The 25,618-nt window shown below is 39.6% G+C and overlaps 1 protein-coding gene across 2 annotated transcripts in view; it reads left to right on the plus strand.

Moving 5' to 3' along the window:
* The window catches only part of LOC21395552 (protein ENHANCED DISEASE RESISTANCE 2), a 71,206-nt gene that overhangs the window by 9,280 nt on the left and 36,308 nt on the right, over positions 1-25,618 (plus strand). For both annotated transcript variants that reach the window (XM_010108574.2, XM_024172555.1), the window contains exons 10-14: positions 1,992-2,056; positions 9,616-9,687; positions 9,837-10,007; positions 10,715-10,914; positions 11,041-11,107. In XM_010108574.2, the coding sequence (XP_010106876.2) occupies positions 1,992-2,056; positions 9,616-9,687; positions 9,837-10,007; positions 10,715-10,914; positions 11,041-11,107 (575 nt within the window). The remainder of the gene's footprint in view (positions 1-1,991; positions 2,057-9,615; positions 9,688-9,836; positions 10,008-10,714; positions 10,915-11,040; positions 11,108-25,618) is intronic.

Consider the following 25,618-nt stretch of genomic DNA (forward strand, 5'->3'; position numbering starts at 1 on the left):
CAGACTTCTTATGCTTTCCTCACCTTGAATGAGTGCCACCACTTCATTAAAACACGGAATCTCCTCCTTGCCGAGAATCTGGATTCTCACTCGATTGAATATCGGGTTAAGTCCACAAAGAAAGTCATATACCCTATCCTGTTCAATAAAATTCTTTAGCACAGCCACATCCTCAGGGCACTTAGTTTTCATTACCCTGTAGTGATCAAGCTCTTGCCATAAGGACTTCAGTTGGTTGGCATATGTGGTGACAGTTTTTGTCCCTTATTTTGCAGCCATTGTCTTCACCTTGATTTCATACACTTGAGCCACATCTCTAGCCTTGGAATATGTTTGTTGGACCTCGTCCCAAATGTCCTTGGTAGTAGTCAAGAGCATACATGTGTCACTTATGTCTGGAGTCATAGAATTCCATAGCCACGCCATAATCATGGAGTCTTCTTCATCCTATGCTTCAAAACGAGGATCTGCTTCGTTCGGCCCTGTACCTGTGAGGTGACTGATCTTCTCTAATCCTTTCAGCGTCCCACGAACAAGTTGCGACCACTTGAGGAAGTTTTTTCCATCCAACCTATATAGGCTGCTTGAATATTTTGCAAATCTCCAGTTGATGAGTTCGTCTCGTTTTTGGTTGATTTGACCACCGGAGTGTTGTTGGCACTGCTTTCAGTCGTCTCTGACATGATTGAAAATTAGGAAACGACGAGAAGAACAACGATGGGAGATTGAGAGAATCGAGAATCTCAATTGGTAATAAAAACCGAGAAAAAACATTGACACAAGAAACAATGATTGAGAAAAGAAAACTTGGAAATTCTGGCAACAGACACAGCAATTAAGGCTGATGAAAAGGCTTGATTTTGAACGGCGATGAAGGCCAAACAATCGAGAAATCCCAGAGAGCCTGGAGCTTTGATACCATATCAACGATTGAATGGAAGAATCGTTTATACTGAAATATCACAACAAAGGTTAGCTTTATACATAACAACCCTAGCACTAAATTAGGAAACTACCAAGTACTAAATTAAGAAACTACCAAGTCAAATCCCATGATTTATGGGAACGCCTAACAGAAAAAGGAAACTTAGCTGTATAGGCCTAATCCTAGGATACAATAGAATACAATTTCCTAAATTAGCTAACCAATTAATTACACGTATTTTCCCACAACATCCATTATCTTAGATGGTTGAAGAATTAATTTTGCACCATGCCCTTATAGTTGCCATTCATATATTTTCTGTGCACTTTTTTATTTGCATTTTTCTATTCGGTACAGAAATTAATAGATTAAAATAGGAAGGTGGGTAAACAAACAAATGTTCTCACTGTATATTATTTCATTGATGAAAAATTACAACTATTTATAGAGTACAGGGGTATTGTCTAATTTGGTATATAGCCTAAACTAGGAAACTCTTAATCACAAAAGAATCAGGTAATTAATTCTGGTATGACAGCCACCTATACAGCTTGCATTGACTTGAAATACTAGGAAACTTTCTCTAAGGATCCGATCATTGACTAGACAAATCAGGGAATGATTTCCCTGAGAATCTGAGGGAAATCATGGAGTGATTTTCCTGATTTCGAGTGAACGAATCTTGACAGATTTGTCAACAGTGGGAAACTCACATGTCATAACAGACTTAAGCTCCAGTTTTTGATTCCATTATGTTATAGATGTTTTTAGAGGAATAGTTTCTCCCATCAGTTGAAAAGATTATTATTGTCTTTTACTGCCTAAAAGCATAAGCAAGTCATTTAAATGGGGCCTAATGCTTTTTTTCTCATTGTATTTCTGGGGCAACACCCCTCATTGGTTTTTAATGTCTATTGGTATTCATAATGCATTAGCTAAACTGAAAAAGAGAAAAAAAAACTGCATTATTTAATGGAAATTTCTTTGAGCAATAACGTTTGGTCTCTGTTCAATTTTTGTTGTTGTGAGAAGATGAAATTGATCTGTACTGTGATTTGATCTACAGGTGGCATTCCAAAAGAGATTTTGTTTTCTCTAGGCAATGGTTTCGTGGGCAAGATGGAACATATAGTAAGAGAATATAACTGCTAATTAGTTCTCTTGAATGTCTTCTTAGTTGTGAAACTGGTCATACCTTGCTACTTTATTGATGCCAACTTTTTTTTTTTTTTGATAAGAAACAAAATTTTATTGAAACAGATACAAATAAAGGGTACAACAGGGAAAAGGCGTCCACCTAAACAAAACAAAGCCGGCACCAAAAAGCTGAAAAAAAAATCACAAATCTAATGAAGAACTAAATCCCATCCTCTAAGCAAATCCAAAATGGAAAAAGCAATGAGGCCTTTAACTTGAGCAGCCATAAAGCCACACAAAACTTGATTCTGTCTCAAACTACATTAACATCTCCCTCTAAGGGGGTGGGATAGTATATATCATTAAGCCTCGTTTTGGATTCCAGTTTAGTAGGTCTTTAGGCTTATTTCCTGTGGTTCGTAGCTTTTGTGTTTTCTTGGTGGACCACTTCTCCCCTTTTGTATTTGCTTTCTTTTTTTATTTAATACAAGTTACTCGTTTCTTATATATATATATATATATATATAAAAGTTTCTGTTGTTTCTCTCTAACGAAAGAGCCCAAGTAACAGAAAGAGTAGCAACATTCCAAAGCCTTCTCCTTCTACTATCCAAAAAATCACCTTTGAAGATTTCCGTAACCGCTTTTGCGTTCACCCAAGAAACTTCAAACTCAGACAAAACTCGGTACCAAATGCACAGGGAAAAGGGACAATGGGAATAGATGATCAACAGTTTCACCATTTTTTCTACAAAGAACACACCAACCAGGAGACACAAATAAATAAGACTTTCTTCTTTGTAACAAATCATGAGTGTTAAGTTTACTAGAAACAAGAAGCCAAACACCTGAACTTTAATTGGAACTGAGGCTTTCCAAATAAAATGATAGAATTTGAAATCTGAAAGGGAGTGATCATCAATAAAGAAGTTCAAGTAAGACTTACAGGAAAACAGTCCATGACCCTCAAGATCCCAAACCCATCTATCTGACAAATTCGGCCTAACCCCTTCCAAGATACACAAAAGCTCCAAAACCTCACCCAATTTTCTCACTAGGGCCCCTACTAAAGTGAAAATTCCAAGAAACAATATTATCATGATCAAACGAGTAAAATGAAGGAATTGATGCATTTTTAAGGGAAGAAATTCTGTAAAGACTCGGGAAACTATTAGAGAAACAAACTTCCCCCACCCACTCCTCTGCTCAAAATCTCACTCTAATACCACCCCCGACCTTAATTTTAACATGGGCTAAAAATTCATTTTGCAAGGCTCGAATTGCTTTCCAAGGACACCTAAATGATACCCTACCACCCTCTCCAGACAACCAATTGCCATAATCCGAACCGTATATGCTACTAACCAATGCCAAAGCGAGCCTCCTTCCCTCGAAAACCTCCAAAGCCATATAGAAAGTAAAGCTTTGTTTCGAGAAACCAAGTTCCCAACCCCCAAGCTGCTGTTCTCTTTAGTCTTACAAACCATTTTCCCAAGCTACAAGGTGATCCGAACTTGCCTCCTCCAACCCTCCCCACAAGAAGTCTCTCATCATCTGCTAAGCATTGAAAGATTCTAACTGACCCACCTCTAAGCATTGAGAAGCTTCTAAACTTGAGTATTATATTTACTTTGAAGAGTATCGAATGGAGATATTAATATGGGGAGGGTGAGAGAGGAAGACAACTAAAGAGAGATGAGAAAAGTCTTGAATGCCGTGATTTATTGGTGAAACATCTTTACCATAGTTTCCTCTTAACCATACTACAAATACAATCTTGCCTTTGTTAGGTTATTGTGAGTGTGAAAGATTGCTTATAATAATAATAATAATAAAAAAGAGTGCATATCATATGTTTTTTACAATATTGGAAAAAGGAGCATGATATGTGTAGAAATCAGGGAAGTAGACTAAAGTCATGGACCGGATATGTACCAATCCGGTTAATAAGGGCTTAGAGATAAATTAGGAAAGTAGTTTATTCTTTCAATTTTTAAAGAGATTCCTTGAGATAAGGATCTCCCTCAATCAAGGGATTTACTTTCCCTATTCCGTGGGATGATTTTCCTATAAATATTGTAACCCTTGTACATAAAATAATCAATGAGAAATACTTTCTTTTCTACCCTGAAACCTACATGGTATCAGAGTGGGAGGTCCTGAGTTCAAACCCCCGTAATTGTACTCTCTATCCCAATTTAAATTGTCATCATGTGTTGGGTCTTTAATATATCTCGGGCTTAAATATTCACGTGTTGGGCTTTCTAATTAATTTACCCATACGATTGCCCATTGTCCAGCCCCCACGTGAGGGGGAGTGTTAAAGTATTAAACTATTATTGGCCCACCTCCTAACAGCTTAAGCTTTTGGGATGGCTGAAACAGCCATTATAGAAGAAGATCCTCGGCATCCTCTAGGGCAGAAGGCCCTAATCGTGGTGAACCAGATCGAACCACCATGGCTCAAGGGGGAGACTCCTCTCATTTTTCATTCCAATTGACTCTCCACAAATTGAACGGGAAAAACTACCTAGAATGGGCACAATCAGTGAAGCTGGCCATAGATGGACGAGGGAAACTCGGTCATCTGAATGGAGAAGTGAAGAAACCTGGAGATGGAGATCCGAAACTGAACGCATCGAGATCAGAAAACTCCTTAGTCACTGCTTGGCTGATCAACTCTATGGAACCAACCATAGGTAAACCCTACCATTTTCTTTCTACTGTAGAAGATGTATGGGATGCGGTTAGAGACTTATTCTGACATTGAAAATTTTTCACAAATCTTTGAATTGAAAATCAAGTTGTGGAAATCCAAATAGTGTGAGCGTGAGGTTACAATTTATTATAATGAGATGGTTTCCCTATGGCAAGAGTCAGATCAATGTTACAATGATGAGTGGGACTGCCCAACTGATAGCGCGAGATTCATGAAAAAAGAAGAGAGTGATCGAGTGTACCTATTTTTGGCTGGTTTGGATTGAGTCTTTGATGAGATTAGGTCTAGGATCCTTGGGAAAAACCCTCTACCAATTCTTCGGGAGGCTTTTTCTGAAATTAGGAGAGAGGGGACTAGGAGGAAGGTCATGTTGAAAACTGAAGAAGATGACAAACCTGTGACTGCTGTGATTGACAATTCTGCCCTTGTGTCAATGAGGAATGAATCGGAAAATGACAAGAAAAAGAAGCCTTGGTGTGATCATTGCAATGCATACATGTGAAAACTGCTGGAAGATTAATGGAAAATCGCAGAACTGGAAGAAGAAGAATGCTGATAACAAGGGCTTCTCGGCTCAAGCAACCAGTGAAGATCAGGGACAACAAAGTACTCCTGAAGGGTTGCCTTTCATGAAGGTGCAATTGGAGCAACTGCACAAGTTTTTTCAGTCTTCACAATTCCAAGTAAACCAATCAACCCCTTACTGTTCCTTTGTCCAAACAGGTAATCTTGTCTCAGCCTTCCTCAGTGTCAATCCTAAACAAAACAGCTCCTGGATCATAGATTCTGGAGCCACTAATCACATGACAGGTTGCTCCCAATTTTTTTCAACTTATACCCATGTGCAGGGAATAAAAAGATTTGAATAGCTGATGGTTCCCTCTCCGCAATTGCTGGAACAGGGACTATTAAAATTTCCAATTCTATAATCTTCCATGATGTACTTCATGTTCCTAAACTCTCATGTAACCTTGTGTCTATTAGTCAGATAACAAATTCCCTTAATTGTCGTGTTATTTTTGACTCCGCTTGGTGTGAGTTTCAGGACATGGTCTCGGGGAGGACGATTGGCAGTGCTGGAGAAAGTGGAGGTCTCTATGTTCTTGAAGATGGAATCGACTTAGGACACCAAGTTCAAAATTCCTTTTTAAACTCCATTTCCGTTTCTAATGATGTTATGCTTTGGCATTATTGATTAGGACATCCAAGTTTTTATTACTTAAAACATTTGCTACCTGATTTATTTAGAAATAAAAGTCCATATTCGTTTAAATGTGAGATTTGTGAACTAGTTAAGCACCATCGTTCTTTCTTTCCTCCTAGACCATATCAAGTTTCAAAACCGTTTATGCTAATTCATAATGATGTTTGGGGACCATCTAGGGCCTTAACAATGTATGGAAAAAAAATGGTTTGTTAGCTTTATAGATGATCACACACGACTCACTTGGGTATATTTATTAAGGGACGTCCGAAGTAAAAGAGATTTTTCAGGTATTCTATACAATGATTGAAACACAATTTCAAGAAAAAATAAAGGTGTTTACGAATGATAATGGTAGAGAATACTTTAATGAAATCCTAGGGGATATTTTTCAAAAAAGGGCATAATACATCAAAGTTCATGTTCAGATACACCCCAACAAAATGGGATAGCAGAAAGAAAAAACAAACCCCTCCTAGAAGTCACTAGAGCATTATTATTTACTAATGGTGTTCCTAAGTATCTTTGGGGAGAGGCACTCGTAACTGCAACATACCTAATAAATCGCATGCCTACCAAAGTTCTAAATTATCAAACACCTTTAAATGTCTTCAAGAATACATTTCCTACCTTTAAGTTGACAACAGATTTACCCCTGAGAGTGTTTAGGTGTAGTGCATTCGTTCATATTCACAGTCAAAATAGGAGAAAGTTAGATTGTCGTGCCAGGAAGTGTATATTTGTAGGATGTGCTCCGAACCAAAAGGGGTACAAGTGCTATGACGTAAAATCTCACAAAATGTTTGTCACAATGGATGTTACCTTCTTTGAGTCTCAACCATTTTTTGGCACTCATCTTTAGGGGGAGAAAATAAATGAAGATTCGAACTTGGAAATAGGAACTGTAACTAAAACTGTTCTTCAATCCATAACAAAGATCCCAAATTACCTAATAAATATGAAGTTGAGTGACTTAAGTAATGAAAACTTGAACTTTGAGTCCATAGAGTCATCTTATAACATTAATAAAGATGCAAATAGGGAAAAAACAGGAACAAAAAAACTGCTGGTTTACAGGAGGAAGAACCGGAAGCAAGGAGTAGAGACTGAAACTAGAGCCTGAACCACAAATCAGTCCGGATCCTTCATCACAAGACATCCCCAATTCTGCTCTAGGTAATCCTCACACAGTACCTATCCACACAAACTTGTCTAATCCCGAATCCGAGCCCAATATACCTGAGCCTGATCTCCCTATTGCCAAACGCAAAGGGGTCAGAAGTTGTGTAAAGTATCCCATGTCTAGCTTTGTGTCCTACAAAAACCTATCACCTGTTTTTTCTGCGTTTACCTCACAGTTGTCTAGTGTGGAGACTCCAGAGAATGTGCAGGATGCTCTAAATGCTGTTCTCGAAGAAATGAAGGCCCTTGAAAAGAATGGAACTTAGGAAGTGACAGAACTGCCGAAAGAAAAGAAGACTGTTGGCTGCAAATGGGGGTTCACAATGAAATACAAATCATATGGATCTTTGGAGAGATACAAGGCACGTTTAGTAGCCAAAGGGTTTACTCAAACATATGGGATTTACTACCTTGAAACCTTTGCTCCAGTGGCAAAGCTCAATACTATCAGGGGACTCCTAACTCTTGCAGGTAACTTAGACTGGCCACTACAACAACTAGATGTGAAGAATGCTTTCCTTAATGGCGATCTGGATGAAGAAGTCTACATGGATCCACCTCCAGGGTTTGAGGAAAAATATGGAAACCTGGTATGCAAGCTCAAAAAGTCCTTATATGGTTTAAAACAATCTCCAAGAGCGTGGTTCGAGAGATTTACTCAGTTTGTGAAGAGAGAGGGATATGACCAGGGGCAAGCAGACCATACTATGTTCACAAGGCACTCTAATGGGAAGGTAGCTGTCCTTATAGTAGATGTTGATGACATCATTCTTACTGGGGATGATATTGCTAAGATGAATCGCCTAAAGCAGAGTCTGGCTTTGGCTTTTGAATTCGAGATTAAAGATCTAGGCTCACTAAAGTATTTCCTTGGTATGGAAGTAGCCCGATCAAGAAAGGGGATTGCAGTTTCACAAAGGAAGTACGTGATTGATCTACTTATAAAGACTGGGATGAGTGGATGTCGTCCTGTAGAAACGCCAATTGATCCGAATTAGAAGTTTGGAAACAAAGAGGGAAGACCAGTGGATACGGCCCAATACCAAAAACTAGTTGGGAAGCTAATCTACCTGTCACATACACGACCAGACATAGCATTCGCTGTTAGCCTAGTAAGTCAGTTTATGCACTCTCCTCATGAAGAACATCTAGAAGCAGCCTACCACATCCTAAGGTACTTGAAGAATTCACCGGGAAAAGGACTGTTTTTTGAGAAGAATGAACAACGAGGTATTGAAGCTTAAACATATGCAGATTGGGCAGGGTCTACTTCAGATAGAAGATCCACATCTGGCTACTATACGTTTGTGTGGGGAAACTTAGTAACGTGGAGGAGTACAAAACAAAACGTAGTGGCCCAAAGTAGTGCAGAAGCAGAATATAGATCAATGGCACAAGGGATCTGTGAGATGATATGGCTTAAACGGATTTTGGAGGAACTGAGAAGACCTGTGATCATGCCTATGAAGCTGTATTGCGACAACAAGGCAGCAATTAGCATTGTCCACAATCCAGTCCAACATGACAGAACAAAACATGTTGAGATTGACTGGCATTTTATAAAGGAAAAGTATGCCATTTGTTCCAACCTCACAACAAGTGGCCAATGTTCTTACTAAAGGATTATTCAGACCAAACTTCGAGTTTCTCATTAGCAAGTTGGGCATGATAGATATCTATGCACCAACTTGAGGGGAAGTGTAGAAATCAGGGAAGTAGACTAAAGTCATGGACCGGATATGTACCAATCCGGTTAATAAGGGCTTAGAGATAAATTAGGAAAGTAGTTTATTCTTTCAATTTTTAAAGAGATTCCTTGAGATAAGGATCTCCCTCAGGGATTTACTTTCCCTATTCCGTGGGATGGTTTTCCTATAAATATTGTAACTCTTGTACAGAAAATAATCAAGGAGAAATACTTTCTTTTCTGCCCTAAAACCTACAATATGTAAGGGTTATGAAGTAGAGGCATGGGTTAATTTGAGGAATACAGTACCAGAAACCTTTAATGCACATTGAAATCTAAGGCTTAATATGACACCTTTTATGCTTTCCGTACTAAAGTATGGCATTCTATTAGGATGACAATGAAAGCGATTAATTGTAGAGAGCAGTTATTGTCCTATAGTTTTCTGAAAAGTTGAGAAGTTTTGGCCTTTCAAATCAAAAACAAGTTTGAAACTCAAATCACCTCAATTCAAATGATAGCTTGAAGTTGTCAAGTGCGTTTTTTTCTTGGTTTTGGTTCAATAACATGTAAATATGTAATTACGCATCTTATTAAATGTCAGTGGAATACAAAACTAAGCTCACACAATGCATGACCATATGGTACTTCTTGACTTTAGTTTGCCCCAGTGGAATTATCTTTTTGCCATTTTTCATCGCAAGAAAACATGTTGTTTGCCTTTGAATTTGGCTAAATATGCCACTGTACCATTCATGCAGCTATCTTGCAAGTTCCAGCTGTACATAAGAAGAAGCCACCAAGATCTGGGTACCATCGTACAAAAATTAATCGTAAGATCATTCACTTGATGGAAAAAGTTCACGTTACATTATTTCCAGAAACAAAATAATTTCATTTCTTTTTCTTTTTCCTACTGGTATGATGAAATGCCTGCCTTTTTATCCTTTATAGTGATATTGTTATTATGATTTGGTTATAGCATCAACTTGGGAGATTAGAGACTTGAATACGTCAATGGGTTCAAATATGCCTAAATGTCTTGTGACACAAATGTTGGAGATAAATTCATCAGGCTGGTGGAGATGGAAGAGAAGTCACTCTTCGAAGTTCGAAAAGAGTGTTCCTTATGCATTATTGTGCCAAGTGTCAGGTCAGAAATAATTCTTTCTTTCAACTGAATCATTTGTTTTGTCAATTTTCTACATAATAGAACTAAATAAAATGGACCAGCAAATCTGAAGTTGAATCAACACTTTGAAACCCTCTCTAGATTAATTAGGAGATCGGACAGAAGGCAGTAAAGAATATCCTTTGAACCTAGATTATTTAGGAGAAAAGGAAAATCTCTAACAAAAAGCTTTGTAAATCTTTGTCCCACTAAGCACAATTATCCTGAGAAGCCTAATCAAATAACAGTAGAACTATGCAACACCATGACACTTATAAATCTACTACAGAAACTTTTTACTTGGGTGTCTGGACCCATAGGATGTTTGCTGGGAATGGTCAGGCCTTTGTTTTGGTCCCAGAACATTTGGGGTTCGAACCACCTCATGGGCATCTACATGACAAAAGTAATAGTTTCCTGCCTTCCAAATATTGTAGGGTTTGGCAAAAGACTCCAGTTCTAAACTTGGGCTCACAAAATGGGTTTGGGGATTTTTGGATATAAAAAAATTACTTTCTATTAAAAAATGTACTTGGGTGTACGGTACAATACTTGGTTTAGTTTTCTTCTTTTTTTGTTTTTTTTTAATGTAAAAATTAAATTTGGGATTAAACTTGTTAGATTTGATGTTTAGCTTTCCATAATATTTACGCAGAAGAAGCATTTTGTCCTCTGTTTAAAAATTTCAGGTCTTAAGGAATATATTAGTGCCAATCCTGCGCTCAAATTTGAAGTAGCTACTACAGTTGTCAAGTCAAAAATTTCTCATGTTTCCCCTCCAAATGGAGAAAATGAAGAGGAAGCGCAAGATGAGTTTTATGATGCAATTGGAGGAGACTCTTCATCATCAGATGAAGAGAGTGATGATGATGAAGAATTTGACCAGAAGGTTTACCTACTTCTATCTCTTAAAAGTCACAATCCGATTCTTCAACATGTTATTTAATATAGCTCACTTAGGCATTATCATGCTGAAAAGTTCCAGAATTTATTTCCTGACCCTAAAATTTATCAGGAAGCTAAGGTGAAGCTGAGGAATGTTTCATGGGCTATAGCGAGCTTTGCTTTGAGGCGAACTTCAGGTATATCAATGCTTAATAATTTTGATTTTGATTTTGAAATTCTACATTTCATTTTTATTATCAAAATTTTGCCACTCAAGGCTAGCTCAAGTGGTTGGGTGTATGAGTGTGTAATCCAAGGTTCAATCTTGGTGGTTTCACTTCTTTTAAATAGAGTGGGAGATATAGGCAAGGTTTTAAAAGGCGGAATCGGGCCTCGAGGCGTTTTGCCTTTACGAGGCGAGGCGTAAGCCTCAAAATATGCCTATAAAAAAATTTAGAAAAAAAATAGTAACCAAAACTAAATCCATACTTAATAATCATAAAAAATAAGAAATTTAACCAAACATCCACATAAAGAGAAGTCTATTTCACTCCTAGAAGCTTAAAAAAGACTAAATAATTATCAAATCCTAGTATCATAACTCATAAGGTTCATAATGTACTTCTAAAAGCCTGATCTCCAAACTCATCAATCATCATCACTACTAAGAGAGGCATCAGCCAATTTAAATTTCTCATTCTCCACGAATTCTTGACTGTCAGTGTCTGAATCACAGTCTATCCACTCTTCTTCTTCATCCTCTTGCACGGTCTCCTTGCCTCTATCACCTAATAATCAAAATTAAACTTAAGTTACTATCTCTGATATGATAATTAGAGTAAATAATAGAGAAGACAACTAATAATTCTTAAGGCATATCAAGCCACTAACCCGTCCTTTTCTTTTTAGAGCCTTTTCGAGCTCTAGTACTAGTACCAATACCTTCTCCATCTGCAAAAAGATCAATGTCAAGATTGTCAATTGCTTCCTCCATTTGAATTTCGCCTTCATTTTCATTTTCAGCTACCCATTCATCATCAAATGGCAACTCATCTATGATTAAAGGATCCTCATCTGGCTAAAGTGCCTTTTTTCTCAAATGTTGATCTTTTAGCTTCTTGTTGAACATGATGTAGACCAAGGAATTTATCTTTTGTGCAGTCAAGCAATTTCTTCTCTTGGTATGAACTTGGTTGTGGGTACTCCAATTGTGTTCACATCCCGAAGATGAACAAGTGAGACTCAAAACTCTAACTGCAAAGCTAGCCAACTCTGGGGGTACCATCTCCAAATTGGGACCACCAATCATCTGAATTTAAAATTGAGATGAAAATAATTAGCCAAACAATCTAAACTGTTTTATTAGCCAAAATTAATAAGATAGTTTCTACTTACTAGGATTGCGTTTCATGTATGATGCTTGAGCTTGATGAAGGCAAAAAACCCTTTCTTCTGTCGAAATTCATCTAGTTGGAGGTCGGCCTTCTCTAGATCATTTGGGTCCTTAAACATCCTATTCATGCAATGGTACAAACCAAGTTTGATCTCAGGATGGTTGGAAGGATTATCGGAGTATCGAATCCTTGGATTCAAGTAGTATGCCGCGGCGTGTAAATGTTGATGTAACTGAAAATCCCACTTTTCATCAATGATCTCCCAAATATCCTTGTAGTCTTTCTCTTCACCTCCCAAGTTTTTAGCAATTTCCTCTTGTGAACACACGGGTAGAAAACAGTGAATAAAAAACACTGCTTTATTTCTTATTCCCTTATTGTTTAGAATGAAATACAGCCGGCCATAAAAAGGCTCTAAAAAAAGAGTAGAAAAGGAAAGAATAAAGAAGAATAATCATTTCCTAATACAATAGGTATAAACCTAGCATATTCCTTTGACCTAGGAAATTACCATAGATAGGTCCTAATCACTCTAGATTCGTCCACACTCCCCCTCAAGTTGGGTTGTATAAGTTGTTCATGCCCAACTTGTCTACTAATTTTTCAAATAAGGGTCTAGACAATCCCTTGGTCAAAATATTGGTAGCTTGCTCAGTTGTAGGGACATATGACATAAGGACTGTTCCTTCTTCGATATTTTCCTTGTTAAAATGTCGATCCACTTCCACATGTTTAGTCCTGTCATGATGTACAAGATTATGCGAGATATTTATGGCTGCCTTGTTATCACAATAAACATGCAATGGAAGTGTAACTCCAACCTTAAGTTCATCTAACAACATTCTCAACCATAAAACCTCACAAATTCCATGAGCCACAGATCTCAGTTCTGCTTCGGCACTGCTCCTCGCAATGGAAGTATAACTCCAACCTTAAGTTCATCTAACAACATTCTCAGCCATAAAACCTCACAAATTCCATGAGCCACAGATCTTAGTTCTGCTTCGGCACTGCTCCTTGCGACAACAGATTTCTTCTTGCTTCTCCACGTTACAAGATTGCCCCAAACAAGAGTACAATACCCTGAATTAGATCTCCTATCATCAGCAGCTCCTGCCCAATCAGCATCTGTGTATACTTCTACACCTCTTTCATCTCCCTTTTTGAAGAACAAGCATCGTCCAGGTGTTCCTTTCAGATATCTCAGGATGGGAAACACTGCTTCCAAATGTTCTTCAGTGGGTGCATGCATGTATTGGCTAACTCGACTAACAGCGAAAGCTATGTCAGGTCTAGTATGTGACAAATAGATTAGCCTCCCAACTAGACGCTGAAATCTACCTTTGTCTACAGGATCACTATCTCTCATTCCTTTCTTGCAACTTGGCTCCACCGGAGTTTCTACAGGTTTGCAACCCATCATTCCCGTTTCTTTTAGAAGATCCAACACATACTAACTTTGTGAGACTGAGATCCCACATTTATTTCTGGCAATCTCCATTCCAAGAAAGTACCTGAGACTTCCCAAATCTTTGATCTCAAATTCTTTCGCTAGTTCTCTTTTTAGTCTCTCCCCTTCTTCAAGATCATCTCCAGTTGAAGTAGAATATAATTGGAATTTTCTGATGATTCATTAGAAACAATTAGGTACATATATATACACAAGGATCCGTTGAGATTGATCCTGATTTCTAGGAGCTAAAAATCAGATACTAACAGAAAATCACTTCCAGCTATATACAATAGAATAATATCTTCTAGTAACTATAGATCCACAAAATCAGGAAACTAACTAATACACTATACGGCTAGTTTGAATTCCTACACTCCCCCTCAAACTAGATGGTATATACTCATTAAACCAAGTTTAGAACTTAGCTCAATAAAGTTTGGACGAAAGAGTCCCTTTGTGAGGATGTCCGCTGCTTGATGTCTAGATGGTACATGTTTTAGTGATACAACATTGCTCTCTATCTTCTCACTTATGAAGTGTCTGTCGATCTCAACATGCTTCGTTCTATCATGATGGATAGGATTTTTGGCAATAGCTATAGCTGATTGGTTGTCGCACATCATATCTATAGGACCTGAAATGCCAACTTTAAGTTCATCTAGCAGCCGTTTTAACCAGATTCCTTCACAAATACCTTGAGCCAAGGCTTGAAATTCTGCCTCAGCACTACTGCGTGCTACCACCTGCTGTTTCTTACTTCGGCATGTCACCAGATTTCCCCATACATAGGAGCAATACCCTGAGGTTGATTTTCGGTCAATAGGGGATCCAGCCCAATCTGCATCCGTGTAAACCTCTAGGGAGTGATTAAGGGTCTTTTTGAACACGAGTCCCTTTCCGGGATCCCTTTTGAGGTATCTAAGAATCCGGTCCACTGCCTCCATGTGTGTGACCGAAGGATTGCTTAGGAACTGACTAACACGGCTCACTGCAAAGCTTATATCTGGACGTGTATGAGTCAAGTAGATCAGCTTGCCGACTAGGCGTTGATACTGGCCTTTATCTACCGCCATCTCTTCAGTTAGAGGCATCAACTTCGTGTTAGGATCCATCGGAGTGTCCACCGGCCTACACCCACTCATACCGGTTTCCTTAAAGAGGTCGAATACATACTTTCGCTAGGAAACTGAAATTCCAGCCTTTGACCTAGCCACTTCCATTCCCAAAAAATACCTTAACTGACCCAAGTCCTTGATTTCAAACTCTTTGGACAACAGAAGCTTAAGTCTCCTTATTTCCTCTTCATGATCTCCAGTTAGAACTATATCATCCACATACACTATTAGCACAGTAATCTTACCATTGGTGAAGTGTTTGAAGAATAGAGTGTGATCGGCTTGTGACTGTGAGTAGCCATCTTGTTTTAGTACCCTTGTGAATTTATCGAACCATGCTCCAGGTGATTGCTTGAGCCCGTATAGTGACTTTCGTAGCCTACAAACTCTGCCTCGCATATGATCGGTTTCAAACCCAGGAGGTATATCCATATATACTTCTTCGACTAAGTCACCATTCAAAAAGGCATTCTTCACATCAAGTTGGATTAAGGGCCAATCTTGGTTCACGACAATGGATAACAAAACTCGCACTGTATTGAGCTTGGCTACAGGCGCAAATGTCTCTTGATAGTCAATTCCGTACGATTGAGTGTAGCCTTTGGCTACCAAACGGGCTTTGAATCGTTCAATGCTTCCATTAGCTTTTTGCTTCACTGAGAAAATCCACTTGCACCCAACTGTTCACTTCCCCGGTGGTAGAGTTGTTAGGGTCCATGTGCCGTTTTTTTCAAGAGCTTGAAATTCTTCTAGAGTGGCAGCTCTCCATTCTGGAACCTTTAATGCATCATGAACTGTTCCGGGAATCTGGATGTTGTCTAGAGTAGTCACAAATGCCCTGAATCTCTGGGACAGTTTGGAGTATGTCATATAGTTGCGGATGGGATGTTGTGTACATGAGCGAACTCCCTTTCTCTGAGCAATCGGTAGGTCTGAGTCTGGGTCATATCCTGTCACTTTCTCAACACTATATTCTGTGTTAGATTTAGCCTTACCTTGCGTTATTTCTGGATTTCTTGAGCTTGGATTGGACGGCTGGCTTTGCTGATTTTGAACATGCTGTTGAAGTTGTTGTCTCCTAGTATAGACTCTTATTGCCTCATTAGGAAGAAGGAGATGCTTTGGGTACATTACTGACTCATGGGACTCATGGGATGGTGGCTCAACAGTGTTTGGAGGGCTCGGTGAAGTCTGTGGAGTAGAAGATGATGGAGGTTGCGGGTTAGGTAAAGTAGGGGCAGAATTGCATGGAGTTGGACTTTTTACCGGGTTAATGAGAGAAGTCCAGTCCCAATTTTGTGATTCATGTGTGTTTGTCTCCCCCTGAATTACAGAATTGGGATAGAAAGGCTTATCTTCAAAGAATGTGATATCCATGGTATGATGACCTTTTTGGTGATAGGTGAAAAACATTTATATCCCTTTTTGTTTGGTGAGTATCCAATGAAGATGCATTTGAGTGCTCTTTCATCCAGTTTGCCCCGGCTGTGAGGGTAGATATGAATAAATGTTGTGCATCCGAATATTCTAAGGGGAATTTGAGAGAGTAAATGTGAGTGTGGATAGGAGTCAAGAAAAGTGTTCACTGGAGTTTTGAAATGGAGAATATGTGAGGGCATCCTATTGATGAGATAGGTGGTTGTAGCCTATTGATGAGAGAGGTGGCTGTAAGAACAGCCTCACCCCAGAATTTCTTAGGTACATTAGACTGGAAGAGTAATGAACGAGCAACTTCAAGCACATGACGATTTTTGCGTTCTGCCACACCATTCTGTTGGGGTGTGTCCACACATGAGCTTTGATGAACAATGCCATATGATTGGAGATAAGGACTAAGAACGGAGTTGAAAAAGTCACGGGCATTGTCAGTTTTGAGGACTTGAATGGTGGCCTGAAATTGAGTGCGAATCATGACATGAAAATTTTTGAAGATTTGGCTGGTTTCAGATTTATCTTTCATGAGGAAAGTCCAGCTTAACCGGGTATGATCATCAACTAGCAATAGGAACCACCGAGCTCCAGAAATATTGGGAATTCTGGTCGGTCCCCAGATATCCCCATGGATAAGTGAAAACGGGTGAGTTGGTGTGTATGGTCGTGGGATATATGTACTTCGGGTGTGCTTTGATAGTTGGCAAACATCACATTGAAATAACTTGGCATCTTTATTAATGAACAATGATGGAAATAGGCGTTTCAAATACAAGAAATTTGGATGACCTAGACGGTAGTGCCACAACATTATTGCACTGTTTTTATTGGACTGACTTGTTGACTCATGACTCTGAATGGACCAACACTGAGGTTTGACCCTATTCTTATTATGACTATGATCTGGGGCAGAAGAGGTGTTTACTTTGAGGAGATATAAGCCTGCACAAAGTTCAGCATTGCCAATCGTCTTCTCCGAACCCAAGTCCTGAAAAACACAAGATTTGGCAAAAAATTTAGAGGATGTTTGGTAGAGGGATTCGTTCCCTGATTCGAATCATGATTCATAGTTCGCTACAGTATTTTCTCTCGCAAAAAATTCACGTAAATAAAAAATGGTTCGAATCACATGGTTTGAATCCTCCAACCAAACGTCCTCTTAGTCTCACAGTTAAGATCACGGTTTAGTTTGCTGACAGAGAGTAGGTTACAATCAAGGTCAGGTACAAATAACACTGAATGTAGAGTAATATTGCTCGAGAGATATATGGTTCCCATTCCACCTACTCTCGAGCGTGAACCATTGGCAATACGCACTGTCTGATAACCCGGACATGGAGTATAAGTTAAGAAAAGTGATCTATCACCTGTCATGTGATCTGATGCGCCTGAATCTACTATCCAAGAGGTTGAGGGTGACTGGGCAACATGAAGGGCCTGATTTCCACTGTTGTTCACAGACCCGCTCCCTGCGCCTGTTGCCACTGAGCCGGCTGACAGGTTTGCTTTGCTGATCAGGTGCTAAAGAAGTTCCAGCTGGTCCTTTGTGAAGGAGACTTGGTTCTGGGTTTTAGTTCCTTCTATTGAGACTGTATTTCCCCGACTCTCACGGTCACCAGTAGCCCTATTTGGCTTCCAATCTGGTGGCTTTCCATGTAACTTCCAGCAGGTTTCTTTGACATGGCCGGTCTTCTTACAATGGTCGCACCAGGGACGTCCCCTCTGTGGCCGATTGTCGCTAGGAGTCTGAGAGGTTCCGCGAGCAGCATAGGCGGCTGGTTCAACCATGGACGGGTGGTCTCTGGCAGCAGCTAGGGCTGAGCCATCAGTGGAAGTGGGTGTGTTTGAATGTCCCATCATGACTCGTTTGCGGCTTTCCTCTCGACGTACCTCGAAAAAGGCTTCCTGGAGACTGGGCAAGGGCTAGGTTCCGAGTATTCGACCTCGCACCTTATCAAGAGACTTATCAAGACCCATCAGGAATTTGAAGATGCGTTTGGTCTCTACTATTCTCTTGAAATAGGTGCGGTCATCAGGGCACTTCCATTCATGAGATTCAAAGAGGTCCAATTGTTGCCAATACCTCGTCAGAGTGGTGAAGAAAATGGTGACTGTATTCTCTCCTTGTCGCAGGTCATGTAGGATACTCTCCACGTGAAAGAGTTCTGCAGTGTTTTCACTGCTGGAGAACGTATCACGAGCTGCGTCCCATATTTCTTGGGCTGAAGTGTAAAGGAGGAAGTTTTCTCCTATTTCAGTAGTCATTGAACTAATTAACCAGGACATAACTAGGTTGTTTTCTGCCCTCCAAGTTTTGAATTTAGAGTCACTAGAATCTAGTTGGACAGCCACACCTGTAAGATAATCATCACGTCCTCGTCCACTGATAAACATCATCATGGAGTGAGACCATTGGAGATAGTTGTGGCCATTGAGTTTGTGGTTGATGATAGGGGTCATACTGTTTTCGGGAGTGATATGAGGATTGATAGGAGTATTGAGAGATGAAGTGGTAGATGAAGATGAGTCCCTGGAAGTCTGCTAAGAGTCGGCCATGGTGGACGAGATTTCTGAGAGAGAGAGAGTAGGGGCTCGATTTTCATAGAGGTGAAAAATATGGGAATAGAGAAAGGTCTAGGGCCGGCGGTTAGAGAGATGAACTAGAGCTAGGGCCGGCGGCTAGAGAGATGGAAACTAGGGTTCAGAAACCTGTGGCTCTGATACCATGAAGCAGAATATAATTGGAATTTTATGATGATTCATTAGAAACAATTAGGTACATATATATACACAAGGATCCGTTGAGATTGATCCTGATTTCTAGGAGCTAAAAATCAGATACTAACAGAAAATCACTTCCAGCTATATACAATAGAATAATATCTTCTAGTAACTATAGATCCACAAAATCAGGAAACTAACTAATACACTATACGGCTAGTTTGAATTCCTACACCAGTCAATATAATATCAACATATATGATGAGAATGGTGGTCCTATCATTCTTGTGCTGATAGAACGTGTGGTCTCCTCCGGCCTGCTTGTGTCCCTGTGCCTTAACCACCTTAGTGAACCGATCAAACTAGGCTTGCGATGATTGCTTTAGTCCATACATGGACTTTTTTAGCTTGCAGACTTGATCACCCTTGTCCTCAAATCCCGGTGGCATCTCCATATAGACTTAGTCTTCCAAGTCCCCGTTGAGGAAAGCATTTTTGCTGATTCGGGAAAGATTTCAAGATCAATTTCAGGGCTATCTGGTGGGTTTATTTCAGAAATATGGCTGGATTTTCCGCTTGATCTCCTAGTTTTTGAACATTTTCTGGCGAATTGGAAGGGAACTTTGGGTTTCTAAAGAAGGGGAAAAATCCCAAAAGAATTCCCACACATTTGAGTTTGAGATGGAAGTCGGTTTTGATTTTTCCCAAAAATTTTCTTCCCACACTCTCCCCCTGAAGGGAATTTTTGGTAAAAAATGGTTGATTTTCAAAGAATGTCACATATCTAGACACAAAGTATTTTCTTTTCTCTATTGAATAACATCTATACCCTTTTTGAGTCGCCGAGTATCCCAAAAAAATGCACTTATGAGCCCTAGGATCCAATTTTCCCCAATGTGGGTCAAGATTGTGAACAAAGGCAACCCAACCAAACACTTTTAGCTCTAACGAAGATGGAAACCATGACTGTGGGTATGACTTGTATAGGCAATCTATTGGGGTTTGAAATTTTAAGACGCGAGAAGGTACCCTATTAATCAATTAGGTAGCGGTCAAAACTGTATCCCCCCAAATAATTTTTGGAAAATTGGCTGTGAACAACAAGGAACGGGCCACTTCTAAAATGTGACGATTTTTCCTCTTAGATACCCCATTTTGTTGTGTGCTAACACAAGAATTTTGATGAATTATCCCACTAGTAGTGACATATTCCCCAGAGTGTTTTTGAAAATACCCTCGGCCTCAGATTTTTCTTTTAGAAGATAAACCCAACAAACACGTGTATGATCATCAGTAAAGGTAATGAACCATTTTTTATTGGTAACGCTTGAGATGCGGGAAGGTCCCCAAATATCGCTATGAATAAGAACAAACGGTTTAGATGCACGATATGATAATGGGGAAAGGAGACACAAGTATGTTTATCTAATTGGCAAATATCACATTGAAATTTATCATTATTTTCAAACAAGGATGGAAACAAGAATTTCATATAAGGAAAAACTGGGATGTCCTAACCTATAGTGCAATAACATAATCTTTTGAATTCTTGAAAGAGAGGTGCTTGCAACCATTTGAGCTTGCCCATGGACACTTGAATCATCCTCAAAGTAGTATAGACCATTTCGTTCCTTAGCACTGCCAATCCTCTTCTCTGATGATCGGTCTTGAAAAATACAAGCAGATGGAGAAAAGGTCACTTCACAATCCAGATCTTTTGTTAACTTATTGACAAAAGATTGAAATTAAAATTAGGCACATGAAGAACTTCTTTTAGGACAACATGATCTCCGATTTTTATAGCCCCAGAGTACCAGCCACAACTGAAGAAGTACAATTTGCAATCTGCATCTTGTGATTTCTTGGACTAGGAACATATGATGTGAATAATTTTGCACACCCAGTCATATGATCCGTTGCTCCAGAATCAATAATCCATGGTTCTCCTTTCTCGGCCAGTCCACGAAAAACAGTTAAAGCTTTACCTTTCTGAGTCATAAGGGACATCGAAGAGGATTGCGCTATCATTTGTTTCAATTGTTCCATTTGCTCCTTGGTAAAGGCCGTGGTTCCCATGACTGGTTCAGTTCCTCTTGTTTCTCCATTGATGCCTGAAACCCTTTTCCGTCATGTCCCGAGTTCGATTAGAAGTCCAATTGGCTGGTTTCCCATGTAACTTCCAGCAATTCTCCCTGGTGTGATAGGGGCTTTTTACAATGATTACACCATTTTTTGTTTGGTTTCCCTTCTCCCTGACTTTCTTGTCCACATTTGACGTGGTGGTTCCTAACATGACTCTCCTCCTTGACTCTTCTCTACGCACTTCAGCAAAGATTTCCTCGATTTGACGAAGTGGTCTAATCCCTAGTAGGCGACCACGAACTTCATTCAAATCCTTATTTAGTCCGGCCAAGAAGTCATATACACGATCACGTTCCACCAACTTTCTATACAAAATCGAGTCTTCAGGGTCTTTCCAAGAGGGAGAAGTGAACAGGTCCAATTCCTGCCACAGTCTTGTGGCCTCATGATAATATTCCGTCACCATCACTCTCCCCCTGTCATAGGGTTCGGATCTTGTTCCTCAATTCAAACATCTGTGAGGCATTTTCCCAGTCCGAGTAGGCCATTGTGACTGCATCCCAAATCTTTTTAGCCGTGGAAAAGAAGATGTATGTGTCAGCAATATTATCTTCCATAGAATCGATTAACCAAGCCATCACCATTGAATTCTGCGCCTCCCAATTTGCATAAGAGGGATCCTTCGGATTTGGTGTTGGAATTGAGCCATCTAAATATCCGAGCCTTCCCTTTCCTCGAATCACCATTAGGACCGAACGGGACCACTTGAGAAAATTCTTCCCATTCAGTTTCTGTGTTGTGATTTGCAGGGAGGAATGATTGTTGCTCTCGGGAATAGTAGTGGGAGCAATTGTGGAGGTTGTTTTAGGGCTGCTCGTGGCAACCTCAGAAACGTCACCTCGGCTTGCTTCAGTCAAAAGCCGTTCTATACATTGTTTTCTTCAACCGGTGGCTCTGATACCATGTGAACACACACGGGTAGAAAACAGTGAACGGAAAACACTGCTTTATTTCTAATCCCTTATTGTTTAGAATGAAATATAGCCGGCCATAAAAAAGGCTCTAAAAACAGAGTAAAAAAGGAAAGAATAAAGAAGAATAATCCTTTCCTAATACAATAGGCATAAACCTAGCATATTCCTTTGACCTAAGAAATCACCATAAATAGGTCCAAATCAGTTTAGATTCGTCGACACCCCTTTTGCCTTGTCCATAGTCCCATAAATAAATCCCATGGCGGGCGTCTTTTCAGAGTCGACTAATCTCAACACCTTCACTATGGATTGTGTAGACTTAAGAACATACCCAACAACAGAATATAAGAACACAGGTAATGGAAGGAAGAATTGTTTTCTGTTATTCCTTTGATGTATTACAGTACATTAGTTTAAATAGAAAAAATACAAGGAGCTAAACTAGGAAACTAGCTAAACTAGGAAACTAATAGCTGTACACTAATATCCTTTCCGGATCCTTAGTCATTGACTATCCCTAATTACAGTCCTATCATATCTCCTAGAATCCGGTATTATTAAAGTGGATATCCTCTATTTCAACACTCCCCCTCAAGCTGGTTGGTGGATATCTTCCATAGCTAGCTTGCTTAAATCTTCAAAGTGTCTCTTGTACAATCCTTTGGTGAGAATATCTGCAACTTGTTCAGTAGTAGATACATATGGAATGCAAATCATGCCACATTCGAGTTTCTCCTTGATAAAATGTTTGTCAACTTCTACATGCTTGGTTCTGTCATGGAGAAGATTGTGAGCAATTGAGATGGCTGCCTTATTGTCACAGTAGCTCTCATAGGAGAAGATACTGTGATCTTCAAATCATCAAGAAGTCTTCTTATCCACATAACTTCACAAATTCCATGGGCGAGTGCTCTAAACTCAGCTTCTGCACTACTCCTTGCTACTACATTTTGTTTCTTGCTGCGCCAAGTAACAAGATTACCTCCGACAAAAGTGCAATAGCCTGATGTAGATCGTCTATCTATTGTACTTCCTGCCCAATCATCATCTGTGTAAGCTTCTACCTGTAAATGATCTCGTTTCTTGAAAACTAGTCCTCTACCCGAAGAACCCTTTAAATACCTCAAAACTCTATATACTGCATCAAAGTGTTCTTGCCCAGGAGAATGCATGAATTGACTCACCATACTGACTGCAAACGCTATATCTGGACATGTGTGAGATAGATAAATCAGTCTACCTACCAATCTCTGACATCTTTCTCGATTAACTATATTCTCGGGTTTGGCAGCTTCTAACTTCAAGTTGGCTTCAATTGGAGTGTCTGCAGCTTTACACCCAAGTAGACCTGTTTCATCAAGTAAATCGAGTACATATTTTCGTTGACTCACAAAAATTCCTTCTCTTGACCTAGCAAATTCCATCCCGAGAAAGTACTTTAGGACTCCTAGATCCTTAACTTCGAAGTCTTTAGCAAGTTTCTTCTTCAATCTGGTTAGTTCTTCTAAATCATCACCTATCAGAATTATGTCATCCACATAAACTATCAGCACTGCAATTTTCCCGTTCTCACTATGTCGAAAGAACATAGTATGATCTGCTTGACTTTGTCGATATCCGTACCCTTTTATAGCTCTTCCAAAGCGTTCAAACCACGCCCTTGGAGACTGTTTTAAGCCATATAACGACTTTTTTAGTCCGCATACCTTGTTCTTAGCGTGTATTCCTTCAAATCTAGGTGGCAAGCTCATAAATACTTCTTCTTCCAAGTCTCCGTTTAAGAAGGCATTTTTAATGTCTTACTGATATAATGGCCAGTTAGAGTTAACAGCCAGAGACAATAGGACTCGGATATTTGCTACAGGGGCAAACCTTTCCTGATAATCAATACCATGTGTTTGTGTAAATCCTTTCGCCACAAGTCTTGCCTTGTACCTTTCCACACTACTATAAGCTTTACACTTAATAGTGAAAACCCATTTACACCCTACAATCTTCTTTCCTCGGGGCAAATCAACTACCACCCAAGTTCCACTCTTTTTAAGAGCATTCATCTCCTCTAACACTACTGATTTCCAATTCGAGTCATCCAGTGCTTCCTGAATGTTCCTTGGAACAGACAGATGTGAAATTTTTGAGGTAAAGGCTCTATGTCTATGGGAGAGTTTTTTATAAGATAGGTATTTGGCAATAGGATGTTGAGTACAGGTTCGGGTTCCCTTTCTAATGGCTATGGGAATATCAAGGTCTAAAGGGACTTGGTTTGATGATTCAGTGTGATCAGAAATAGTGGAAGTAATTGTAGGTAAGTTAGGATTCCGAGTACCTTGGATAATCAGTGAATCAGTGTTCGGGACTTCTGATTGGCCTTGCGTGGAGACTGTCGAAGTGTAGATATTAGAATAGGAGAATTAGTTGAAATTCCTTAAATTAAGGGATTTAGTTAGTCAACTTTCTTGATTTAGTTCCCTGATTTTACTTGATTCAGTTTCCTTTCTTTTCTCTTGTAATTCCCTATATATAGCCATGTAACATCAGGAGTAAATAACACAATTATTTCCATCATTATTTGTGTCATGGTATCAGAGTCCTAGGGCTGTTTTTTCTGGGAATTTCCGTTTTTTAGGCCTTCATTGCCATTCCTTCCGGTGTGCCTTTATTGCTGCCGGTTATTCTTCCTCTTCTAGGGTTTGCCGTCTTTCTTTGCTAGGGTTTGTTGAGAGTGCAACCTAGATTCATCTTCATCACTGCCGATCCATCTTCTTAGTTTTCTTTTTCGTTCCTTCATCATGTCCACCACCGAAATCAAGTCCACCAGCACCTCTTCATCCGAGGATGTTTCTGCCGCCCAGAAAACTGGAGATCTGCAGAATATTAGGATGTCATACCGGTTTAATGGAAAGAATTTTCTCAAATCGTCACAAGTTCGTACTTATCTCAAGGGTAAGGGAAAACTCAACCACTTGCTTGGAGCCGTGTAACATCAGGCGTAAATAACACAATTATTTCCATCATTATTTGTGTCATGGTATCAGAGCCCTAGGGCTGTTTTTTCTGGGAATTTCCATTTTTTAGGCCTTCATTGCCATTCCTTCCGGTGTGCCTTTAGTGCTGCGGGTTATTCTTCCTCTTCTAGGGTTTGCCGTCTTTCTTTGCTAGGGTTTGCTGAGAGTGCAACCTAGATTCATCTTCATCACTGCCGATCCATCTTCTTAGTTTTCTTTTTCGTTCCTTCATCATGTCCACAACCGAAATCAAGTCCACAAGCACCTCTTCATCCGAGGATGTTTCTGCCGTCCAGAAAACTGGAGATCTGCAGAATATTAGGATGTCATACCGGTTTAATGGAAAGAATTTTCTCAAATGGTCACAAGTTCGTACTTATCTCAAGGGTATGGGAAAACTCAACCACTTGCTTGGAACCGGACCAGCAAAGACAGATCTAGGATTTGCTGCATGGGATGAATAAGATTCAATGATTATGTCTTGGCTATGGGACTCTATGGAACCAACCATTAGTGATACTTGCATGTTTTTG

Source organism: Morus notabilis, unplaced genomic scaffold (assembly GCF_000414095.1).
Source record: "Morus notabilis unplaced genomic scaffold, ASM41409v2 Scaffold111, whole genome shotgun sequence".
NCBI lineage: Eukaryota > Viridiplantae > Streptophyta > Magnoliopsida > Rosales > Moraceae > Morus > Morus notabilis.